This window comes from Elephas maximus, chromosome X (genome assembly GCF_024166365.1).
Source record: "Elephas maximus indicus isolate mEleMax1 chromosome X, mEleMax1 primary haplotype, whole genome shotgun sequence".
NCBI classification, from domain to species: domain Eukaryota; kingdom Metazoa; phylum Chordata; class Mammalia; order Proboscidea; family Elephantidae; genus Elephas; species Elephas maximus.
The window spans coordinates 160,703,275-160,725,295 of NC_064846.1; the positions used below are offsets into that span (position 1 = coordinate 160,703,275).

A 22,021-nucleotide genomic window follows, 5' to 3' on the forward strand; every position below is an offset into this window, starting at 1 on the left:
GGGACGATGTAATAGAAAAATATCTTATTCACTATAGCAACAAAAAATATAAAATATCTGGTCTGACAGGACATTTTGGCTGATCTGGGAAGCAGAAAGAATAGTCCAAACAACACTTCCACACACTTCATCTACTCCCCAGTTCCGCCACCTCTGTTTAAACCTATGTATGGCAACTTTGGTTTCTACTCATGAAAAAAAAAAAAAAGAACACCCATGGGAGGATGTTAAAAGTGGGCTGGGGAGCGTATGCGTGGAGTCTCTGCCCCCCGCCATGGATCTCAAGAGTTAAAATCATTAAAGTGGCATTGATACCTGGGAATATTAAATGACCATCTGGCCCCTGAAAATACTTTGCTTACCTAACACAGCACTTCAGTGAAATAGGCCTAGGTGGAGGTTGTCTGGAATCCTCTCATCAAAGAGGAAGATTCCCTGGCCATCACAAATCAACCAAAAGCAATAATCTATAAATTCTTTTTCTGGTACATTACAATAACTAAACCAGGGTGATTCTAGGACTCTATAATAAAAAAAAAAAAGAAAAACTCGTTGCCGTTGATTCTGACTCATAGCAACCCTATAAGGACAGAGTAGAACTGCCCCATAGAGTTTCCAACAAGCTCCTGGTGGATTCAAACTGCTGACCCTTTGGTTAACAGTCGTAGCACTTAACCACTACACCAACAGGGTTTCCAGGACTCTATAATAGAGAGATATATAAGAGAATAGTCAGCCCAGAAATATACTACACGTTTTTAAACAAATACATTGTGAGGGAGGCACTACAAATTAGTAGGGAAAACATATACCATCAAATATACTCTGGTGCAGGAAAAATTGGTTAACTACTTGGAAATTTTCTTTGTAGTTGTGTTTTTTTAATTATTCTCAACCACTATGGCTTCAAGATTTATTTTGAAATCCAAATTGATGAAGTGTTAAAAAAAAATTATTTTGTTATATTTACTTCAAATACGTATTTTTTCTTTTTCCTTTTTTGTTTTTATTGTACTTGGAAGTTTACAGAGCAAACTAGCTTCTCATTAAACAATCAATACACATATTGTTTTGTGACATTGGTTAACAACCCCACGACATGTCAACACTCCCCCCTTCTCAACCTTGGATTCCCTATTACCAGCTTTCCTGTCCCCACTTGCCTTCTTGTCCCTGCCCCTGGGCTGGCGTGCCCATTTAGTCTCATTTTGTTGTATGGGCCTGTCTAATCTTTGGCTGAGGGTGAACCTCAGGAGTAACTTCATTACTGAGCTATAAGGGTATCCAGGGGCCATACTTTTGGGGTTTCTCCGGTCTCTGTCAGATCAGCAAGTCTGGTCTTTTTGTGTGTGTGTGTGAGTTAGAATTTTGTTCCACATTTTTCTCCAGCTCTGTCTGAGACCCTCTATTGTGATCCCTGTCAGAGCAGTTGGTCATGGTAGCCAGGCACCATCTAGTTGTGCTGGACTCAGTCTGGTGGAGGCTGTGGTTCTTGTGGTCCTTTAGTCCTTTGGACTAATCTTTCCCTTGTGTCTTTGGTTTTCTTCATTCTCCTTTGCTCCAGATGGGGTGAGACCAGTGGAATATCTTAGATGGCCACTCACAAGCTTTGAAGACCCCAGACACTACTCATCAAAGTGGAATGTGGAATATTTTCTTTATAAACTATGTTATGCAATTGAGCTAGATGTTCCCTGAGACCCATAGTGCCCCCCTACAGAGCTAAAATTTTAAAAAGTCAAACCATATGCCCAGCTACAACCGACGACTGCCCTGATAGGGAACACAACAGAGAACCCCTGAGAGAACAGGAGAACAGTGGGATGCAGACCCCAAATTCTCGTAAAAAGACCAGACTTAATGGTCTGACTGAGACTAGAAGGACCCTGGAGGCCATGGCCCCTAGACCTTCTGTTAGCCCAAGACAGGAACCATTCCCAAAGTGAACTCTTCAGACAGGGATTGGCCTGGACTATGGGATGGAAGATGATGCTGGTGAGGAGTGGGCTTCTTGAATCATGCAGACGCATGAGACTATGTTGGCATCTCCTGTCTGGAGGGGAGATGTGAAAGCGGAGGGGTCAGAAGCCGGCTGAATGGACACGAAAATAGAGAGTGGAGGGAGGGGGTGTGCTGTCTCATTACGGGGAGAGCAGTAAGGAATGTATAACCCACTAAACCCACTGCCGTCGAGTCGATTCCGACTCATAGCAACCTACAGGACAAAGTAGAACTGTCCCATAGAGTTTCCAAGGAGCGCCTGGTGGACTTGAACTGCCGACCTTTTGGTTAGCAGCCATATAGAATGTATAGGAATGTATAGAGGGGTGTATATAAGTTTTTGTATGAGAGACTGACTTGATTTGTGAACTTTCACTTAAAGCACAGTAAAAACTAAAAAAAAAAGTCTAGAAATATAGGCATGGTGGTTGTGATGGTTAAGATTGTATGTCAACTAGGCTGGGCCATGCTTCTCAGTGGTTTGGCTGTTGTATGATGTTGTGATTTGATACGATGAAATAAGAATTATATCAAATCTCAACTTCCATGTTGAGATTTGATATAATGTGATCACCTTCATGATGGGATCTGCTGTGAGTAGCCAATTAGTTGAAAGGGAGTTTCCTTGGGCATGTGGCCTGCATCGAATATAAGTGGACATTATGGCAAGGCTCGTAGGCTTTTGCTCACTCTGGTTCCTGAAGCTGGCTCCTGTTCATCTAACCTCAGGTTCTTGGGACATGAGCTAGCAGCTTACCTGCAGTCTTGCCTGCTGATCTTGGGATTCATTGATCTTTGCAACCTGTGAGCAAGAACTCTGTTCTCTGACCTGCCCATCTTGGGTTCACTAGCCCCTGCAGCTACATGAATCAGGAGAAGCCTCCAGCCAGACCCACGGACTTGGGATGTTCCAGTCTCTACAACAGCATGAGCCATTTCCTTGGTATAAATCTCTCTAGACATATATTTATATGCCTTACTGGTTTTGCTTTACTAGAGAACCCAGCCTAAGACAGTGGTACACATTTTAAGTATTTCAGGGCCTTCTAAGTTTAAAAGCAGTAGAAAAGAATTAACAACAACAAAAAAAGATATTTGGACATGAAAAGAAAGGTATTTTAAATAATTCATGGGTGAAAATTTCCTAGGCTTGATGAAAAACCTCAACTTAGATATCTAAGAAGCTCAGCAAACCACAAGCAGGCTAAATAAAAATGAAACCTTGCCAAGGCACATTACGATCAAAATGCTATTTTCCATAGTTACCTAGGTTATTTTGTTTCTTCCCTACCTCCTTCAGGTGGTTATGTTATTCATTTGTATTATGGATTGAATTGCACCCCCCCAAAATGTGTGTCAACTTGGCTGGGCCATGATTCCCAGTATTGTGTGATTGTCCACCATTTTGTCATCTGATTTGATTTTCCTATGCGTTATAAATCCTGCCTCTATGATGTTAATGAGGTGGGATTAGCGGCAGTTATGTTAATGAGGCAGGACTCAATCTACAAAATTGAGGAAGATGGATAACAAGGACCTTCCTCCAGAGCCAAGAGACAGAGAAAGCCTTCCCCTGGAGCTGACACCCTGAATTTGAACTTCTAGCCTACTTTGCTGTGAGGAAATAAATTTCTCTTTGTTAAAACCATCCACTTACAGTACTTCTGTCATAGCTGCACTAGATGTCTAAGACAGTTTCTTTGGGAAACGTATTTTTTAAAATTTTTAAATCACCTGGAGAAATTTTTTAATGCATATTTTTAAAAATACAGAGTCTGAGTAAATAGCTCTGGGCTGGAACCTAGCCATCTGAGGCTATGAAACTCCGCAAGTGGTTCTGATGCACGGTTTGGATTGAAATATTAGGCCATTAGCAGAAAAGTGCTGTTTCATTTCATCATTATTATATTTCCTCCCTAAAATATTCTTGCCAACGAACATGAAGCGTAAACAACTGTCTTCAAATTGCAATTATCTAAAAGAAAGAAAATGGCAAAGTACCCACTTCCACCCACTCCTCACTCTTCAGGTTTGGCTATTCCACCATTCAGAAAGCTTCTACAGATCATTAAAGGCTTTAATTAGTTTCAGACATATGCACTTAGCTCAAATCATGCCATTAAAACACCATTCTTTCACCACACTGATGGGTATTTATCAGATTATTTAAAAATACAGTCTTATTGCAATGCACATTTTAATTAGAGCAAAACAATGGTTGGTCCAAATTAAAGAAAAGGGAGTTTTTGAGTCTAACATCTACCTTGGAGATCTTAATTTGCTGAGGAAATACATGCCTTGTGAATAATTATCATTTAAAATCATTTGTGTCCATGGAGCTACCATGGCCTTGCCTTGTACAGGTTGTGCTCCATAGACACATCCAAACTCCCTTAGGGACCGAATTGCTGGGCTGAGGGCTGTGGGGACCATGGTCTCAGGGAACATCTAGGTCAATTGGCATAACAAAGTTTATAAAGAAAATGTTCTACATTCTACTTTGGTGAGTAGTGTCTGGGGTCTTAAAAGCTTGTGAGCGTCCATCTAGGATACTCCACTGGTCTCACCCTTTCAGGAACAAGGAAGAATGAAGAAAACCAAAGACACAAGGGAAAGATTAGTCCAAAGGACTAATGGACCACATCTACCACAGCCTCTACCAGACTGAGTTCAGTACAACTAGATGGTGCTCGGCTACCACCACTGACTGCTCTGACAGGGATCACAATAGAGGGTCCCCGGGCAGCGCTGGAGAAAAATGGAGAACAAAATCCTAACTCAAAAAGGAAGACCAGATTTGTGGCCTGACAGAGACTGGAGAAACCCTTTGAGTATGGCCCCTGGACACTTTCAGCTCAGTAATGAGGCCACTCCTGAGGTTCAGCCTTCAGCCAAAGATTGAATAGGCCCTTGGAACAAAACAAGACTAAAGGGGCGCACCAGCCCTAGGGCAGGGACAGGAAGCTAGGAGGGAATAGGACAGCTGGTAATAGGGAACCCAGGGTTGAGAAGGGAGAGTGTTGACATGTTGTGGGGTTGTTAACCAATGTCATACAACAATGTGTGTACTGTTTGATGAGAAACTAGTTTGTTCTGTAAACCTTCATCTAAAGTTCAATAAAAAAAAAGAAAAAAAATGAGTTGTAAACCACATCTATGTTGCCTATCTCTGCTTCAGAATGCCTACAGAGGGAGACAGACAACTGAGAGACGATGAAGCCAACTGTGTTAAGTATGTCATTTCTCCCCAATCTGCTGCCTGAAATAGTCGAGATATTTTGAGCTCTCAGCACAAAAGTTTTGTGGATGAAAAATAAGCCCGTCTTTACTAAGCTACCGTTGCACATCAATAGACTGTGGTTCAGAGAAGGGATTCAACAAATGAGAGCTGAATGAAATCTAAGTCGGTTTTTTGAAAAGTGAGAGTTCTAAGCGGCCAGTTACGTTTGCACCATTCAGAGAGGAAAAAAGCCAGTTGAGCTGATTTCACCGGTTGTTTGGTGTCACATTGGCAAGACAGGTGGCTCTTTTTAGTTTCTTAGTGTTCTTCCATCTTCCAAATTTACAACCCTTGATGAGGACAACTCAATACTTAACGACTATTTTTCAAAAGACTGAACGTGTTTGCTTACCTGGTTCTTCCTCATGTGCTTTTGTATAGTTTTCCAACATGAAGGAAAAAAAGTTGGATAGCTGAACAAAATAAAAATATATCAGTCAATGAATGCACCACAAACAGTTACTGCAGCAAATGCTGGGTGCTCTGTCCCAGTCCCCTTCCCCAGCCTGGCCCATTCCTGTCCCAACTGCTGCCGCTGGGTGCTTACAGTGGGCTCACCTATCCTCTCCTCTGGAGAACTGTCCTTGGCAGATCGGAAACACCACACCCAGAGTTGCATGGGGTATTAGTATCCCCCTCCTGGGTGGCTGCCCATGGACAATGACCGAAGGAAGCAAGGATATAACAGTCCAGTCCTTCCCCTCACCCCCCAGCCTCTGGGTGGGACAAACTCTGTGATCATTCCCCGTGGAATCAGGCTGAAGTCGCGCCTCTCCAGACACCACATTTTTGCCTAGCTTCTTGCCTGTCCTCTCTTGATTTCCTCACTGCTGTCCGTATAGGTTTTCCTGAGAAGACTCTCTCGATAAATCACTTGTGCCAGAATCTCCGCCTCAGACTCGGCTTCTAGGAAGCCCAACTTAAGACTGCTACTGAATTTTGTTTATTATGGCCTCTTCTCTTCTTTTTGGTGGTGAGATTCCAAGTTGAGATACTCTTAAGTGTCAAATACATTTAGAAAATAAAGGAAGGGAGGAAGATAAAGGTGAAAACCAACCGGCGTTCTTCTGACCATAGCCTAGATGCTGTCTCGGTGCCTACCAGCGGCCTGCAAAGCCCTGCATTTATACAGTACACATAACTTCTTCTGGAAGCCCTGCCTCCCAGGAAGAGTGAGCACTGGGGAACTTTATCAATGTGGGAGTAAGTCTGACAGTTGACAAGAGGGAGACTTTCCATACGAATATCAAAATGCATGATTTTAAAGCTGTTGATGGGTTTCTCAATTAAGCGTCAATAGAAAACACAGTAAAATACCACTTTCCACCCATTTGTTGTTGTTAGCTGCCTCCCAGTCAGCCCCAACTCATGGTGACCCCAGAACTTAATGCTGCCTGGTCCTGTGCCATCACTATGATGGGCTGGGGATCAGACCGTTGTGCTCTATAGGGTTTTCTTTGGCTGATTTCCAGAAGTAGGTCACCAGGCCTTTCTCCCTAGTCTGTCTTAGTCTCGAAGCTCCACTGAAACCTGTTCAGCATCATAGCAACCCTTAGGCCTTCGCTGATAGATAGGTGCATTGCCCGGGAATTGAACCTAGGTCTCTCACGTGGAAGGTGAGAATTCTACCACTGACCTACCAATGCACCCATTAGGATGGTTATAATAATAATAATTTAAAAAAAAGATAATAAGAAGAGTTGACAAGGTTGTGGAGAAATTAGAATTCTCGTACATTGCTAGTGGGAATGTAAAATTGGGCAATTGGTTTGGAAAACAGTTTGGCAGTTTCTCACAAAGTTAAACATAGAATTACCATATGATCCAGCAATTCCACACCTAGGGATATATCCAAGAAAATTGAATGCATATGTTCACACAAAAACTTATACACAAATGTTCATAGCAGCATTATGCATAACAGCCAAAAAAAAGTGGAAGCAACCCAAATAGTTCATCAACTGATGAATGGATAAACAAAATGTGGCGTTATCTATACGACGGAGTATTATTCAGCCATAAAAAGGAATGAAGTACTGACACATGCCACAACATGGATGAACCTTGAAAACATGATGCTAAGTAAAAGAAGCCAGACACAAAAGGCCACACACCGTATGACTCCATTTACATGAAATGTCCAGAAAAGGCAAATCCATGGAGACAGAAAGTAGATTAATGGTTGCTTGTGACTTTTTTTGTGACTGGCAAAGAGGGAATGGGGGAGTGACTGCTGATGGGTACAGGGATTTTGCGGGGTGGCAATGAAAATGTTCTTAAACTGATAGCTGTGATAGTAGCAAAACTCTGTGAATATATTAAAAATAATTTAATTCTATGGGGGATTACACAGTATGTGAATTATATCTCAATAAAGCTGTAAAAAAAAAAAAGTCAATAGAAAAGAATGTCCTAATACTGGAATGTGTGTGTATAAAGCATATCAATGTGGAGGCTCACGCTACCTTTATATTCATCACTATATTGTAGAGGGCTTAAAAGGACAGCCAAGGCCTTGAGTTCCTAACCAAGGCAAAGGGAGTACCTGACTGAGCCTTAACATTCCATTTTTATAGCTGCCAAAAATAAGTTCAGCAATTTCTTTAATTCTTGTTGAAATTTTATTATCTTTAAAAAGATTATTATGTGAAATATAAATACAGGATTGTCAAAAACTACAAAGAATATAGAATGAAAATAAAAGTCTTTCTTAACACCTCCATGCACCCACCAATTCCACTCCTGTCCCCCCAGGTAATTACTGTAAACAATTTCCTGTTTCTTTTTCCAGGCCTCTGCTATACGTTTTTCTTTCATACATATGGCATAAAACGCTACATATTGTTCTACAGGTTGATTGTTTTCATTCACAACTCTATTGGTAATCTTTCCAAGATCTTTTTATTGTTGAAAAGTACTTTTTTATATTAATGAGCACTAAAGTTAGATTTATGTATCCTTTTTGTAAGCTTTTAAAAGGCCTTCCTCACCTGCCTATATTTTCTTCTAGAACTTTCATAGGTTTGTTCCCAGGAAATTCTTTTATTTTTCAACTTCTTTAAGTATTTTTTCTTTCATCAAGTAACAACTTTACTCCCTTTTGGGACATGTACCCAAAAATAGAATAAGACCATTTTAAATCTGCTAACTAGACATCTAGCAAACCAAAAACGCAAACCCATTGCCGTCAAGTTGATTCTGACTCATAGAGACCCTATAGGACAGAGTAGAACTGCCCCATAGGGTTTCCAAGGAGCGCCTGGTGGATTCAAACTGCTGCCCTTTTGGTTAGCAGCCTGAGCTCTTAACCACTGGGCCACCAGGGCTCCAGACATCTAGCAATCCCCCTAAAAATGTGAACTTCAAAACTAAGAAACACCATCCCCTTCCCAAATCACATTCACTACATCTGCTGTTAAAGCCTTTCACCAAAGCTCTTCAGCTTAAAATAGACCCAAACTTCTCATTCATTTAATAACGAGGGGTAAAGGTGGGTGAGAATGGGGTAAAGGGAAGCATTTTACCAAAAGAAAAGACAAGCTTGCAAAACGGACCTGCATTTGGCCTTGCTCATCAGCGTATTCGATAGACTGGAAGATGGTGAGGGCATAGCGTTGTCTGGCCTTCAACCGGGTGCTGTAACCTCGGTACCAATTCTGGATGATCATTGCGGCTCTTATCGCTGCCGACCACAGAATATGAAAGTCAGAGAAAAACAGTTACTATGCAGTTATGGGGGAAATAGGTGCTTTAGAAAAAAATCAGTCCACCTGGTTTCCTAGGTTCTAAGAACATCAAGACTAAGAGCAATGAAATTTATCTTTATGTTTTTTGTCAAAATGTCCTCAAGCCTCAAACGTTCAGAGAAAAACAATGGCATAGCTATTAGGAGTACAAATTTTGGAACAGGACTGCCTGAATTTGAATCCTAGCTGTGCTAATTACTATTTGTGTGACTTTGGGTAAGTTATTAAAACTTTCAAAGCCTCAGTTTCCTCACCAGTAAAATGAGGATGATAACAGTGCCAACATCTGGCACTACTTTGGCAAATAAAGTCTATGTATACCCTATAAAGTAGCAATTTCACTCTTCTATGTACACCCCAAAGCAATCGTCACACAGTCCCTTAAGGGGACATGTGTGGGGACACAGTTGCAACTTGTGGCAGTGGGAAGTTTGATACCAGTGCAGCCTGAGGCCCATTGCTGGGAATGAGAATGTGTAGCTGTGGTGGGTTCACAACATGGAGTATTACACTTCCGGTGGAAGCAATAGACTAAAGAAACCCAAAGCAACATGGATGGATCATTAAAAACCTAGTGCTTCAGTTAGAACAGTTAGAAACAAAAGTTATAGCCAGGATGAAATATAACATGATACCATATCACATAAATTAAAAATATACATACACAAAACCACAATATACATTTCATAAGAATGTGTACAAAGAAAAAGATACACACTAAATGCAACAGACTGGTTATTTATAGGTGGAGGTGAATGTGCATGGGATACGTGGGTAAAAAAAATTAACTAATTAATTAATTAACATAAGACAGGGTCTTGCACAGACCAATGATGACAACACGCGACGAACTGATTCACTCCACCTGCAACTGAGATTCAACTGATAAAAGGCAAGTGGATAAATAAACACACCCCACTTCTGTCTTAGTCATCCAGTGCTGCCGTAACAGAAATACCACAAGTGGGTGGCTTTAACAAACAGAAATTTATTTTCTCACAATTTAGGAGGCCAGAAGTCCGAATTCAGGGTGCCACTCTAGAGGAAGGCTTTCTCTGTTGGCTGTCGAGGAAGGTCCTTGTCTCTTCTGAGCTTCTGTTCCTTGGTGATATTCACGTGGCTTGGCACCTATCCTTCCCCATCTCTGCTTCTTCACATCTTTGCTTAATCAGCTCCTCTCATATCTCAAAAGAAATTGACTGAAGACACACCCTACACTAATACTGTCTCATTAACATTACAAAGATAATCTATTCCCAAATGGGATTATAGTCACAGGTATGTGGTTAGGATTTACAACACATATTTGGGCAGGGGGACACAATTCAATTCATAACACCTTCCTTATAGAGCTATTTTGAGGATGAGATGAGATACTAGAACTGAAGAGTTTAGTCCAATGCCTGGTGTAAAGCACACGCTAAATAAATGGCAACTATAATAATAATGGGAAACCCTGGCGGCGTAGTGGTTAAGTGCTACGGCTGCTAACCAAAGGGTTGGCAGTTCAAATCCGCCAGGTGCTCCTTGGAAACTCTGTGGGGCAGCTCTACTCTGTCCTGTAGGGTCCTATAGGGTTGCTATGAGTTGGAATCGACTCGACGGGTCTGGGTTTGGTTTTGGTTTTGGTATAATGATAATGAGCCCTAGTGGTACAGTGGTTAAGAATTCAGCTGCTAACCAAAAGGCTGACAGTTTGAATCCACCAGCCACTCCTTGGAAACTCTATGGGGCAGTTCTACTCTGTCCTGTAGGGTCGCTGTAAGTAGGAATTGACTCGATGGCAATGGAATTTTTTTTTTTTTTTGGATAATGATAATTATTGTCTTGTTTGTGGATTATTCAGGTCCCTTTTCTCCCCTCTGAATGCTAGCCTTTGAACCATCCTGTAGTCTCCCGGTATTGAAGAAAGAGATCAGGTAAGAAATAATGAGACTTAAAATATAGTCTCATATGTCCTCCTGAAGTTAAGAGTGAAGAGCAATCAACACCAGCTGGCTTCTTTCATTTTTCCCTGTTAGCATATAAACACTAAGAATTGACTGTAACAAGAGCAATGAGTTCTGAAAGCAGGAATCTAGCCTTAAGTTGCACAGTGTCCTTTGGCTTAGTACTGCTGTGGGACCCTGAGTATATACCAGGACCCAGATCTACTTCTGAAAATCAGCCAGTGAAAACCCTATGGATCACAATGGTCCAATCCCACTGTGCATGGGGCTGCCATGAGTCAGGGGCCAACTCGAATGCAGCTAACAAGTCATCTGAGAGGGTTTATTTATGAGCTTCCCTAAGGCTTTTAGATTCCAGAGACTCTCAATTCATTATTCAGCTTCCAGAAAACTCCAGGAAATAGACATTAGGTCAAGCATCATGATCTTTACTGGGAAAAACCACAGTGAGAAGAAATAGAGTGACTTGTTCAATAATACAAACCAAATAATTGGTAGTAAAAAAAAAAAAAACTAGTGCTAGCTAAAATCTAAAGTGTTTTCACGATATCATTATGAAGGGCCCAAACCAAACCCATCGCCATCAAGTTGATTCCAACTCCTGTGAGGGCCCAGGTTCCCTTAAATGCCTGTTGTGTGAGACAATCAATGTCATGACCACCCACCCTCACCTCAGGGGCTCTCCTAATCTCCAGGCACAACAGTACTGTTCCAGTGCTATTTACTGAGCACTTACTGAGGGCCAGGCAATGTAAAAACTCCCACAGTCCTCACAACACTATGAGGCCGAGAGAGACTGAGTAACTTATCTAAGGTCACTTAGCCAATAAGTGGAAATGGACAGCAAGGATTTGAACCAGGTCTGACCGACTCCATAGCCCAAGCTCTTCACCTCCATAGAGCTGTTGACCTTTCTCTGTGCCTCAGCATCTTCATTTGTACAATGATGTAGTGGAATAAATAATCACTAAAGTCTATTCTAGTTAGTATTAGCAACATCGATAGTAAATAATCAGTTTATTTTTATTTCTATAACTAATAATAGAACAAAATAGCTACCATATGTTGAGGATCTACTACAAAACATTCTAAAGTCCCCGTCTGGCATTAACAGTTAAGCATTCAACCACTAGCCAAAAGACTGATGATTCAAACTCACCCAGCGATGCCACAGAAAAGAGGCCTAGTAATATGCTACCATAAGGATTACAGCCAAGAAAACTCTATCAAGCAGTTCTACTCTGTAACACATGGGGTCGCCATGAGCTGGAACTGACTTTGTAGCAACTGCTTTGGTTTTACCATTTTTTAAATAAGACATTTACATGAGAAAGCTGGACAATGAATAAGGAAGACCAAAGAAGAATTGATGCCTTTGAATTATGGTGTTGGCAAAGACTGTTGAATATACCATGAACTGCCGGAAGAACAAACAAATCTGTCTTGGAGGAAGCACAGCCAGAATGCTCCTTAGAAGCGAGGATGGCGAGACTTCGTCTCACGTACTTTGTACATGTTACCAGGAGGGGCCAGTCCCTGGAGAAGGACATCATACTTGGTAAAGCAGAGGGTCAATGGAAAAAGAGGAAGACCCTCAACGAGATGGATTGACACAGTGGCTGCAATACTGAATTCAAACATAGCAATGACTGTGAGGATGGCGCAGGACCAGGCAGTGTTTCGTTCTGTTGTACATAGAGTCACTATGAGTCGGAACCGGCTGGAGGAGGGGCACTGAGCAGAGGCCGGAAGAGGGACAAGGGACACACTCCTTTCTGTCTGCTTCCTGTTCCTGGCAGGGTAATCTAGCTGCTGCTCTCAGGCAGCAGCAGTTTTTCCTTGTAGCAGCAGTTGGGTCCAGTCTGCAGGTTATCCAACACTTACTGAGCCAGACTCGTGACAGCGCCTCAGAGACAGCAGCACAAGCTGAGCAGCACTCGTTCTCAAAGGCCAGCGGTTCAGTTCTGTGGGACCCCCCCCTCCAACTTTCTCGGTTTTAATAATTCCAATCTTTTCCCTTTGTTCTCTCAGCCCTAGGAGCGGTAACTGTTTCCTGCAGTTGATACCTATGTGATACCTCAGAGTTCCCTTTCAGTTACCCTTTCGGTTACCTAGTAAACAACTTGATGCTTAGTTGACAATTCTTTGTATTACATTCTCTCTGTCCAAATAACTCCTGACTAAGATCCTGCCTGATCAGCTAGTCCCATGGTAGTAGAAAGAAGTAGGTCCTGTGTAGCCCTCAAGCCTCCAACTTCCTGGGCCGTTACTAGAGGTCTACATTGGGATTCTGGGTACCTGTGCAGTGGTTCACCAGGCGGCCTTTCATCCACATTCTGCTGTCCCTTGGGCCTACAGTTCCTGCAGCAACCTCTCCAGGGCAGCATACCATCATAGTACCTCCAAAACCTCACTTGATGCCTGAGAGCCCACCCACCCTGGGGCAACACTAGGCAGCAGAGGACCCTCCTCTGATGCAGAAACCTCCAAAATGACAAGTGTAGAGCCCAGATCTGATGGACCCTACCCTGAGGGGTCGCTGGCTCCATGACCCCCAACCAGCCCTGTCTGTGGAGTCGAAGATCTGTGTCGTCCAGTTCTGAGCTTGGACAGCTTAGATTCACTGCTGGTCCCGCTGCCTCATCATCTAACAAGGCTTGTCTTCTCTGTCACATTAATTCCATGCAGAAAAAACAATAAAAATAAAAGTTATTGCCATATGTTTCCCAAGGGCCCACTATTTTTGTTTCTAGAAAGAAGCAACAGCATAGGTTTAATAATTTACCTGACCGATTTTCTGTGCCCAGCACGGGTGGTTTCTCCATCGCCAAGCTGGAGTTTTTTCAATTGTTTGTTTGTTTAATGGATTATTTTTCTGATGGTGGTCGCTATCATGGTATGTGGCAAGGAATTAAAAATACATGCAGGAGATCATGGAGTAAAGCAACACATTCAGAGCATTTGCTTTGTGTCAGGAACTGTGTCAGGGACTGTGCTTTCTTTGTGGATCATCTAATTTGATTTTTATTTAATTAAATTCTCCCAACAATCCTATGACTGAAGCTCAGAAATAACTTGTTCAGGGTCACATCAGTGGTCAGTTGTAGAGTGTAGCGTCAAATCCAGACCCAAGTAACTTCAGAACCTGGGCTGGTAACAATTACACCAGACCACCCAGTGTAGCATTTGGAATCAGACATAAGTGAGGCAGTATATAGAATAGTGCCTCCTTCCCCCCACCCCATGTTCCCCATCCTCTTTACCTATTCTATTGTTCTCCATAGCACCTTTTACCATCCGACCTATATTGCTATTGTTGTTAGGTGCCATCAAGTCGATTCCGACTCATAGCCACCCTACAGGACAGAGTAGAACTGCCCCAGAAGTTTTCCAAGGAGCAGCTTGGAAACTGCCAACCTTTGGTTAGCAGCCGAGCTCTTAACCACTGTGCCACCAGGGCTCCGGCCTTCTAGATAGTCTTATGTTTCTGTTTATTGTCTATTTTCCCTTATTAGCTAAGCTACAAGAGAAGAGGGACTTTATCTGTTTTGTTCACTGCTGTATCCCCAGCACCTGGGGCAAGGTATGGCAATGGATATTTGTTGAATGAATAAATGAGTATCATCCAGGGCTGTTCTAATAAGACATAATAATGGGCTTGTAATGTATTGATATAGGTATTAATAATGTGTTAATTAATTGATTGATACAAAATGCCTATCACATTGCCTGGTATATACCAAACTCACTGCCGTTGACTCAATTCTGACTCATAGCGACCCTATAAGACAGAGTAGAACTGCCCCATAGGGTTTCCTAGGCTGTAATCTTTATGAAAGCAGACTGCCACATCTTTCTCTCACAGATCGGCTGGTGGGTTCGAACCACCAACCTTTCAGTCAGCAGCCAAGAGCTTAATCTTTCCATCACCAGGGCTCCTTGGCATATAGGAGGTTACCCAATAAATAGTAGATGCTTAAAAAAAATGAGGGAGGAATAACAGGTAGAAATTGTCTCTCTCCAGGCTTATAACACCTAGTGACCCAAAGACTTCCTAATCACATAATATTTCATTAAAAATGTCTTAAACTACCATGGAGAAACAGGTTACCATCTCAGAAACCAAGAGCCTGGAGCCTTTTTGACCACGTTTTCACAATGGCACCCCTCCTCTCCCGCCCCCATGCTTATTTCCTTCTTTATTTTTCTCCACAGCACTTATCACCATCTGGTATAATATATATTTTACTTATTTGTTATTGTTTGCTTCCTTCCATTAAAATGTAAGCTCCATAAAGGCTGGGATTTTTGTCTGTTGGGTTAGATTCTCTATCCCCTTGGTCTGAAACAGTCCCTGGAACATAGTAGATGCTCAATAAATATCTGTTGAATGAATAAATGAATGGACAAAATTACTGTTTAGTTAAGACTTTTTGTCTTGAGTTCATGCTGGCTGATGGCATCGTTTTTATGCTTCTTTGTTTTGTTTTTGTTTTTAAACAGGAGCTTATTTGATGGTTTAAATGAGAAGTTTCATATTCAGAATGATATGGTATTTAAAGACTGTCTGCTTTTGAAATTCTGCTGGCAGAGGCCTCCTGAGAAGGCGCCAGGATGAGCGAATATTTAATATCCTTTAAGGTGCCTGACATCCAGCCAAGAAGAGACAGAGGCACAAGGGTGATGGAGCTGATTAAGATGAACCCCAATGAATGGGAAAGAGACTGAACTATCGTGTTGGCAAAAGGCTTTAAGCAAGGAGGGAAAAGCTTCTCTTACCCCAGCTGTTCAAGGCACGATGAGAATCGGGTATGGCTCAGCTTCTGGCCTGGGATCACAGTCTTTATTGTTGTTATTTTTGTTTGTAGATATTCTGTATCTACCATGTGCTAGTGTGTGTGGATGTTCCAGGGAGACTTCCAACTTCACTGGGAAACCAGCTCAAAGCATATGCCCAGTGGACATGAGACAGTCACAAAGCCGACTCCGTGGGCAGCAAACAAGGCAAGGAGCCTATGAGGCTGGCCCACAAACTGGCATCGCCGCACAGCAAGGGCACGGCGCAGAGTCCCCATCCCTGGGAAAGCATTGCTTCAAACAATGATAGGCACTTTAAGCAAAACTATCATCTTCCCCAAATGACAAAAGATCATCATTTTATCATCCTCGGAAACCTCTAGCCTTCTAGCCAGGGAAGAAGGGCGAGAATTAGAAGTTATTTCTCTGACTTTTTATTTACTTACTCACTCACTCCTCTCCCACCCACCAACCCATCCACATGGGACAATAAAAGTAAGTTCTGAATTTGTAATCAGGAGACTTCCATTTTGGTCCTGAACCTACCTGATGCCAACTGTATAACCTCAGGCAAATCGCTTAACCTCTCTGGTCCTCAGTTTCTCATCTAAACAGTGAGAACGTTGATTCTGTGATCTCTATGATCTTTTCCAACAATAAAATACTCGAATTCAGCTGTCTATTTTTTTAATGCCGCCACTGCAGCTTATCTACTATTGTATGTAGCGAAACTGACAATAGCCATTTAAGGACAAAATACGATGTGTAAGACTGAGCACTCAAACCAGAAACTTCTGGACAAAAAAGACAAATTCTAATGGTTACTTTAAAAAAAATCTGGATTACCTACCACTGTAGAAAAATCCAAGTCAAGCCACTAATATCTTCGACTTTCCCATCAAGGAACTGTTGCCAAAGTTTGCTCGCAATTGGTTTAGGGACATTCAACATTTCACATATTCTGCAAATTTCCTAAAACCATTATGACTGTGTCTGAGCTGCTAACTGATAAATTAAAACACCACTATTTTTCACAATTGGAACTTGTGACTTGCCTCTTTCCCTTACCTGGAATAGCTCTCTAGGTCCTGACTCTGTCTGCTGATGCAACTACCAGTAGTATCCAGTCCAATACAAGGATATGACAAATTAAGTCTTCGGAGTAACAGAAGCTGCATGCTGGGTAAATCTAACTCTCTGTCTTTTCTACACCTGCAGCCAGGCTTTTTTTGCCAGGTATGAGTAACAAAAGGAGACTAGGGCAAGGATTTTAGGGCAATTGAGACAGAGCGGTTTAAGTGATAGCCAGTAGAAGCTAGATGGGGAAGAAAGTGAAGACAAGAGAAATATAATAAGACCCAGAGGTTTCAATGAAGACCAAGAAATCAGAGAATGAGATGGTAATCACAAAGATTTCAGAGGCGGAACTGTTCCAGATGACTCATAGCAACCCCATGTGACAGAGTAGAACTGCCCCATATGGTTTTCTAGGCTGTAATCTTTATGGGAGCAGATCACCAGGTCTTTCTCTTAAAGAGCCAATGAGTGGGTTCCAACTGCCAAACTCTTAGCAGCCGAGCACTTAATTGTTGCACCACCAGTGCTCCTTTCAGATGACAATAAAAAAAAACAGCCAGTGCTGTCAAGTCAATTCTGACTCATAGCAACCCTACAGGACAGAGTATGGGGTCAGGAAATGGGAGTGAGCAGCCGAAGTGGAGTAGAGGAGGGGGATGCTGGAGTTTAGGAGGTCAAGGAACTGAGATGCCAAAGTGTTTTGGGGCTACTTATGTGTACACTGAAGAATGTGTATACTCAGGATGATGTTGGGACCTGGTGCAGAAAGTCTTCAATGAATGAGGAAGTCGGTGGATGGCAAAAACAAGGAAGGGCTAGAAAATGGTAACACCAAAGGGCATGGACCTAGGTTGCAGCCACCACAGACTCAGTAAACGTATCTTAGGTGGTACAAGATTGGGATTTTTTTTAACTTTTTATTCTGAAATATTTTCAAATGTACGAGAAAACGGTAAGAACAGTACTTGTTAATATTTTGTCACATATGCGTTCTCTCTCTCCACACACACACATCATCATTATCATTTCTTCAGTCTCCTTTATTCTAAAATAGTGCCTCAGACTTTCTCTATCTTTAATGACAATGAAATTTTTGAAGAGTACAGGCCAGTTGTTTTGTAAAATGTCTCTCAGTTTGAATCGCTCTGCTATTTATGATCAGATTCAGGTTATATATTTTGGAATTAATAAGTATATGTCATCAGCGCATTGCATCAGGAGGCCCATGGTGTTTATTTGTCTCTTTACTGGTGATGTTAAGTTGGATCACTCGGTTAAGGAGATGTCCACCTGAAATTCTCTACTGTACAGGTACTGTTTTTTCTCTGTATAATTAAACAATTTGCAGGGATATGCTTTAAGACTGTGTCTATATTCTGTTCTCCAAAACATTCATTGACGATTTTTGCCTAAACCAATTATTTCTGTGGTGGTTACAAAAATAGTGATTTTTCTAACTCTTTCATTTCTTCTACATTTATTAGAATTTTTAAATGTCCCATTTAAAGCCCTATTATATTCAACAGGACAATGGAACAACACAAAGGTTACATAAGATCATCTCATGGAAGGCTCCATAGGGATTTTAATTCTTGGTTACACCACTAGTTCAAGCAAAATGTAAAATTTTATCAATAATGACCATTACAGTATTTTTATGCAAATAGCACGCACCTTCTACGTTTGTTTGCCAACCAAGCCCTCCCCCCTGCGAAGTATTTTTGTAAGCATGTTACACTAATTTTTTTCACAGCAACATGTAAAAAAATTAGCATAGTGGTTCTTATGAAAATACCTGGGGCGGGAGGGCACAGTTGGCAAGCAAATGTAGGTGTGCATTATTTGCATAAAAATATGGTAATCCTCACTCAGGGGGAAAAAAATTAATTGCCTTGACTGCAATTCTGTTTTATGTCTCCTTTGTTATTAATTACTAATCTGAGTCATATTGCCACTTTTACTCATCCAAGGTCAAATACGATCATCATTTTTGCCTTTTGCAGCTGCTAAAAAGCTAATGCAATATTAAGCCATAATTATACCAGGAAAGTGTTCTGATTACAGGAAATAAGTGGCAATTGGGACTGAGGTATTGCCCTTTCTTACACTGAGTTGAAATATGCCTCCCTGTAACAGGATATTCTAACAATTAACAGGGCCCAACTCTAAAGCTGCCTTCTTTGTGAGTTGTCTAGTAAAGTCTAGAAGCTGTAAAAATAATTTAAATGGAGAGGTGGAAGTCCATATCCTTTAAGCAATACTTTTTACCTTCTAAAGGCTCACAATTGTAGAGTGGATATCTAGATAGCTTCCTGTCAGAGTCTCAAAATACTTGAAATTTCTAAAGCAGAGGCGTATTAATCACACGGCAAACAAAGAAAGAGATAAAGATGTATTTAATTGGCATAAAGAATAAAAAAGTTTGTTTTTTCATTGCCTGTTTCATGTAGGCAATAAATGTTTTTGTAGTACCAATTCTATACACACTTCAAGGCCAGCACATATCAAAAAGTGAATAACTAAGAATTGTTATTGAGAAAGATTATAATTTTAGATGAAGAAAGTGTCCTCTTTTTACAAAGGAAATTACTTATTTAATGTGATTCCCAACTGATGCCAACAAACCAGGGATTATAGTACATGATGTGGGCTGAAAATAAAGATGTGGCAGTCTTGACATATTGATGATAATTAAAGCCATGAGAGTAGATAATGTCACCCAATGAGAGCACAGGGTGATAAAATAAGAGGGCCAAGAGAAACCCCAACATTTAAAAGCCTGGAGAAAGTGAAACCCTCAGAAACAGTTCAAAGATGCAGAAGGAAAGTCAGGAGAATGTGCTGTCACTGAAAGAAGGGCAATGAGCATCTTAAGAAGACAGGATGCAAGAGTGCCAAGTATTGCCAGGAAGTCAAGCAAAATAAGTACTGAAAATGCTCCGTTGGACTTCGAGGTCATCCAAGAGCCTGTCAAAATCATTTTCAGTGGAATGAGATAGATGAAGAGGTAGGAGGCATTGATACAAATGCCTCCTTCAGGAACAAGCTCTGAAGGGGAGGAGAGAGATAGAAGAATAACTGGAGGGGACAAGAGGGCAAGAGAAGGCTCTTTTTCTTAAGGGAAGGAAAAAAGTTACAAAGGACAATTTTGGACAACTGGGAACGTTTGAATATGGGCTATATGTTGGATATTACTCTTCAGTGTTAAACTTCTTCAGTGTGATATAGTATTGTAATTATGTAAGAGAATATACCTCTTTTTAGGAGATGCATGCTAAAGTATGTAGAGATTAATGTAATATCTACAGCTAACTTTCAAAAGCAGTGGATGATAGACAGGGAGGAGAGAAAGAGAAAGAGGAAATGTGGCAAAGTGTTAACTGGTAAATCCAGGTAAAGGATAGGTATATGGGTGTTCATTGTACCATTCTTTCATTTTCTCTGTACATCTGCAATTTTTTTAAATAAGAAGTTGGAGGGGAAAACAAAGTAAATCAAAACAAAAAGACATGAGAAAAAATACATTTAAAAAAAGGGAAGGCTGTTAAAATGCTGAGTGGTTAGGGGAACAAGCAGGAGAGGTAGAAGGGAAAATCCATGCCCCCACTCCCACCCCCACAGCAATAGCACTTAGAGATAGCCTTTGAGTGACAATGGACTTTGAAGAGCATCTTACCTGATATTCACATTTCATTGAGGAGGAAAATGAGGGTGGTCCCAGCTCATTGTGATTTCTGCTATATCCCCTTTGCCACTGAGTCTATTCTGACTCATAGTGACCGTATAGGACAGAGTAGAACTGCCCTATAGGGTTTCCAAGGAGCAGCTTGGGGGATTCGAACTGCCAACCTTTTGGTTAGCAGCCATAGCTCTTAATCACGACACCACCAGGGCCCTGCTATATCCCACAGTGTCAATAAAAACTGCTTGATGGCAGTTATAACCAAAACCCTCCAAAAATATTAACAAGAGCAATGGCAAGAGTCCCTCTGAACTTTGAGAAACATATTTTTAGAGCACACCAAAGATGAAGAAAACAATGTCATTCACTGTTTTTCTGAGAGGATCCAAAATTTCAATCTACATCACTGTAAAGGACTTAAAAAAAAGAAAAAGAAAAATGGAAGTGAGGGGATGGGACGGAGATCTCTCAAGCATTTGTGAATTGCTTGATGTTTAGATTTCTAAACAACTAAATTAACTAGATGTTTTATCAAGAATCCTGAAAAGAATTAAAGAAATATTTGGTTTGCTATTTAGTATTTTTAAATCTTTAAATAAAAATAGAAAACAAATATTTTTTTAAAAGAACAATCTCCATTAGAGAATTTTTCCATTTGTCATGGCTTATGCATCAAACTTCAAAGCCAAAAAAATAAAGATAGCCCTTGTAGGCTCCTCAGCACTTAGAGAAATTGCATAAATGCATTTCTAAATAGTCTTAAGGGAAAAAATAAAAGAAAATACATCATAGTGTTTCCAAAGTGCTCCAAGGGGGAGGAGATGGGAAGGGCAATGGATTATTAATTCAAAACCCATCAATATAAAATTTTAACTGTAAAGTGAAGTTCAGAAGAATGAAATTGCAATGTTCAATTTCAGTTATTTGGATAAATTCCAGTTCTATAACTCAGGGTAGCATATCAGGAGAAGCATGGACTTTGGAATCTGTCAGACCTGGTTCCAGTTCAAGCTCAGCTGTCAACTAGTGTGTGACTTTGGGCAGTTCTTTAATCACTCTAAATCTCAGCTTCCTCATCTATGAAAGGAGACTAATCAAGGTTTCCTCCCAGAGCTTTGGTGAGAAATGGAAATAATAAATGTAGAGTAGGCACTCAATAAATGGTAGCTCTTATTATTGCTATGGATTGAATTGTGTCCCCCAAAAATACATGTTATAAATCCTAACTCCTATACCTGTGGCTGTAATCCCATTTGGGAAGAGGGTTTTTATTATGTCAATGAGGCCATATCAGTGTAGTGTGTGTTTTAAACTAATCTGCCAATAGCAGCAGAGGCAAACTGCTTACAGAGAGACCAAGGAAACAGTCAAAGAGAGACCTGCTAAAATCACTAACATCCCAAGGTGATCATGCACACGCTCAAGGATGCACCCTCTGAGGAGCAACATCAGGGGAGAAATAGACTTCTAAATAGTCCAGTCAAGTTAC

The 22,021-nt window shown here is 41.1% G+C and overlaps 1 protein-coding gene across 1 annotated transcript in view; it reads right to left on the bottom strand.

Moving 5' to 3' along the window:
- Nucleotides 1-22,021, bottom strand: part of PPEF1 (protein phosphatase with EF-hand domain 1) — a 92,575-nt gene that overhangs the window by 59,298 nt on the left and 11,256 nt on the right. Inside the window, exons 2-3 of the mRNA XM_049873440.1 lie at nucleotides 8,836-8,963; nucleotides 5,634-5,694 (exon numbers count right to left, since the gene is read on the bottom strand). Of these exons, the coding sequence (XP_049729397.1) occupies nucleotides 5,634-5,694; nucleotides 8,836-8,963 (189 nt within the window). The remainder of the gene's footprint in view (nucleotides 1-5,633; nucleotides 5,695-8,835; nucleotides 8,964-22,021) is intronic.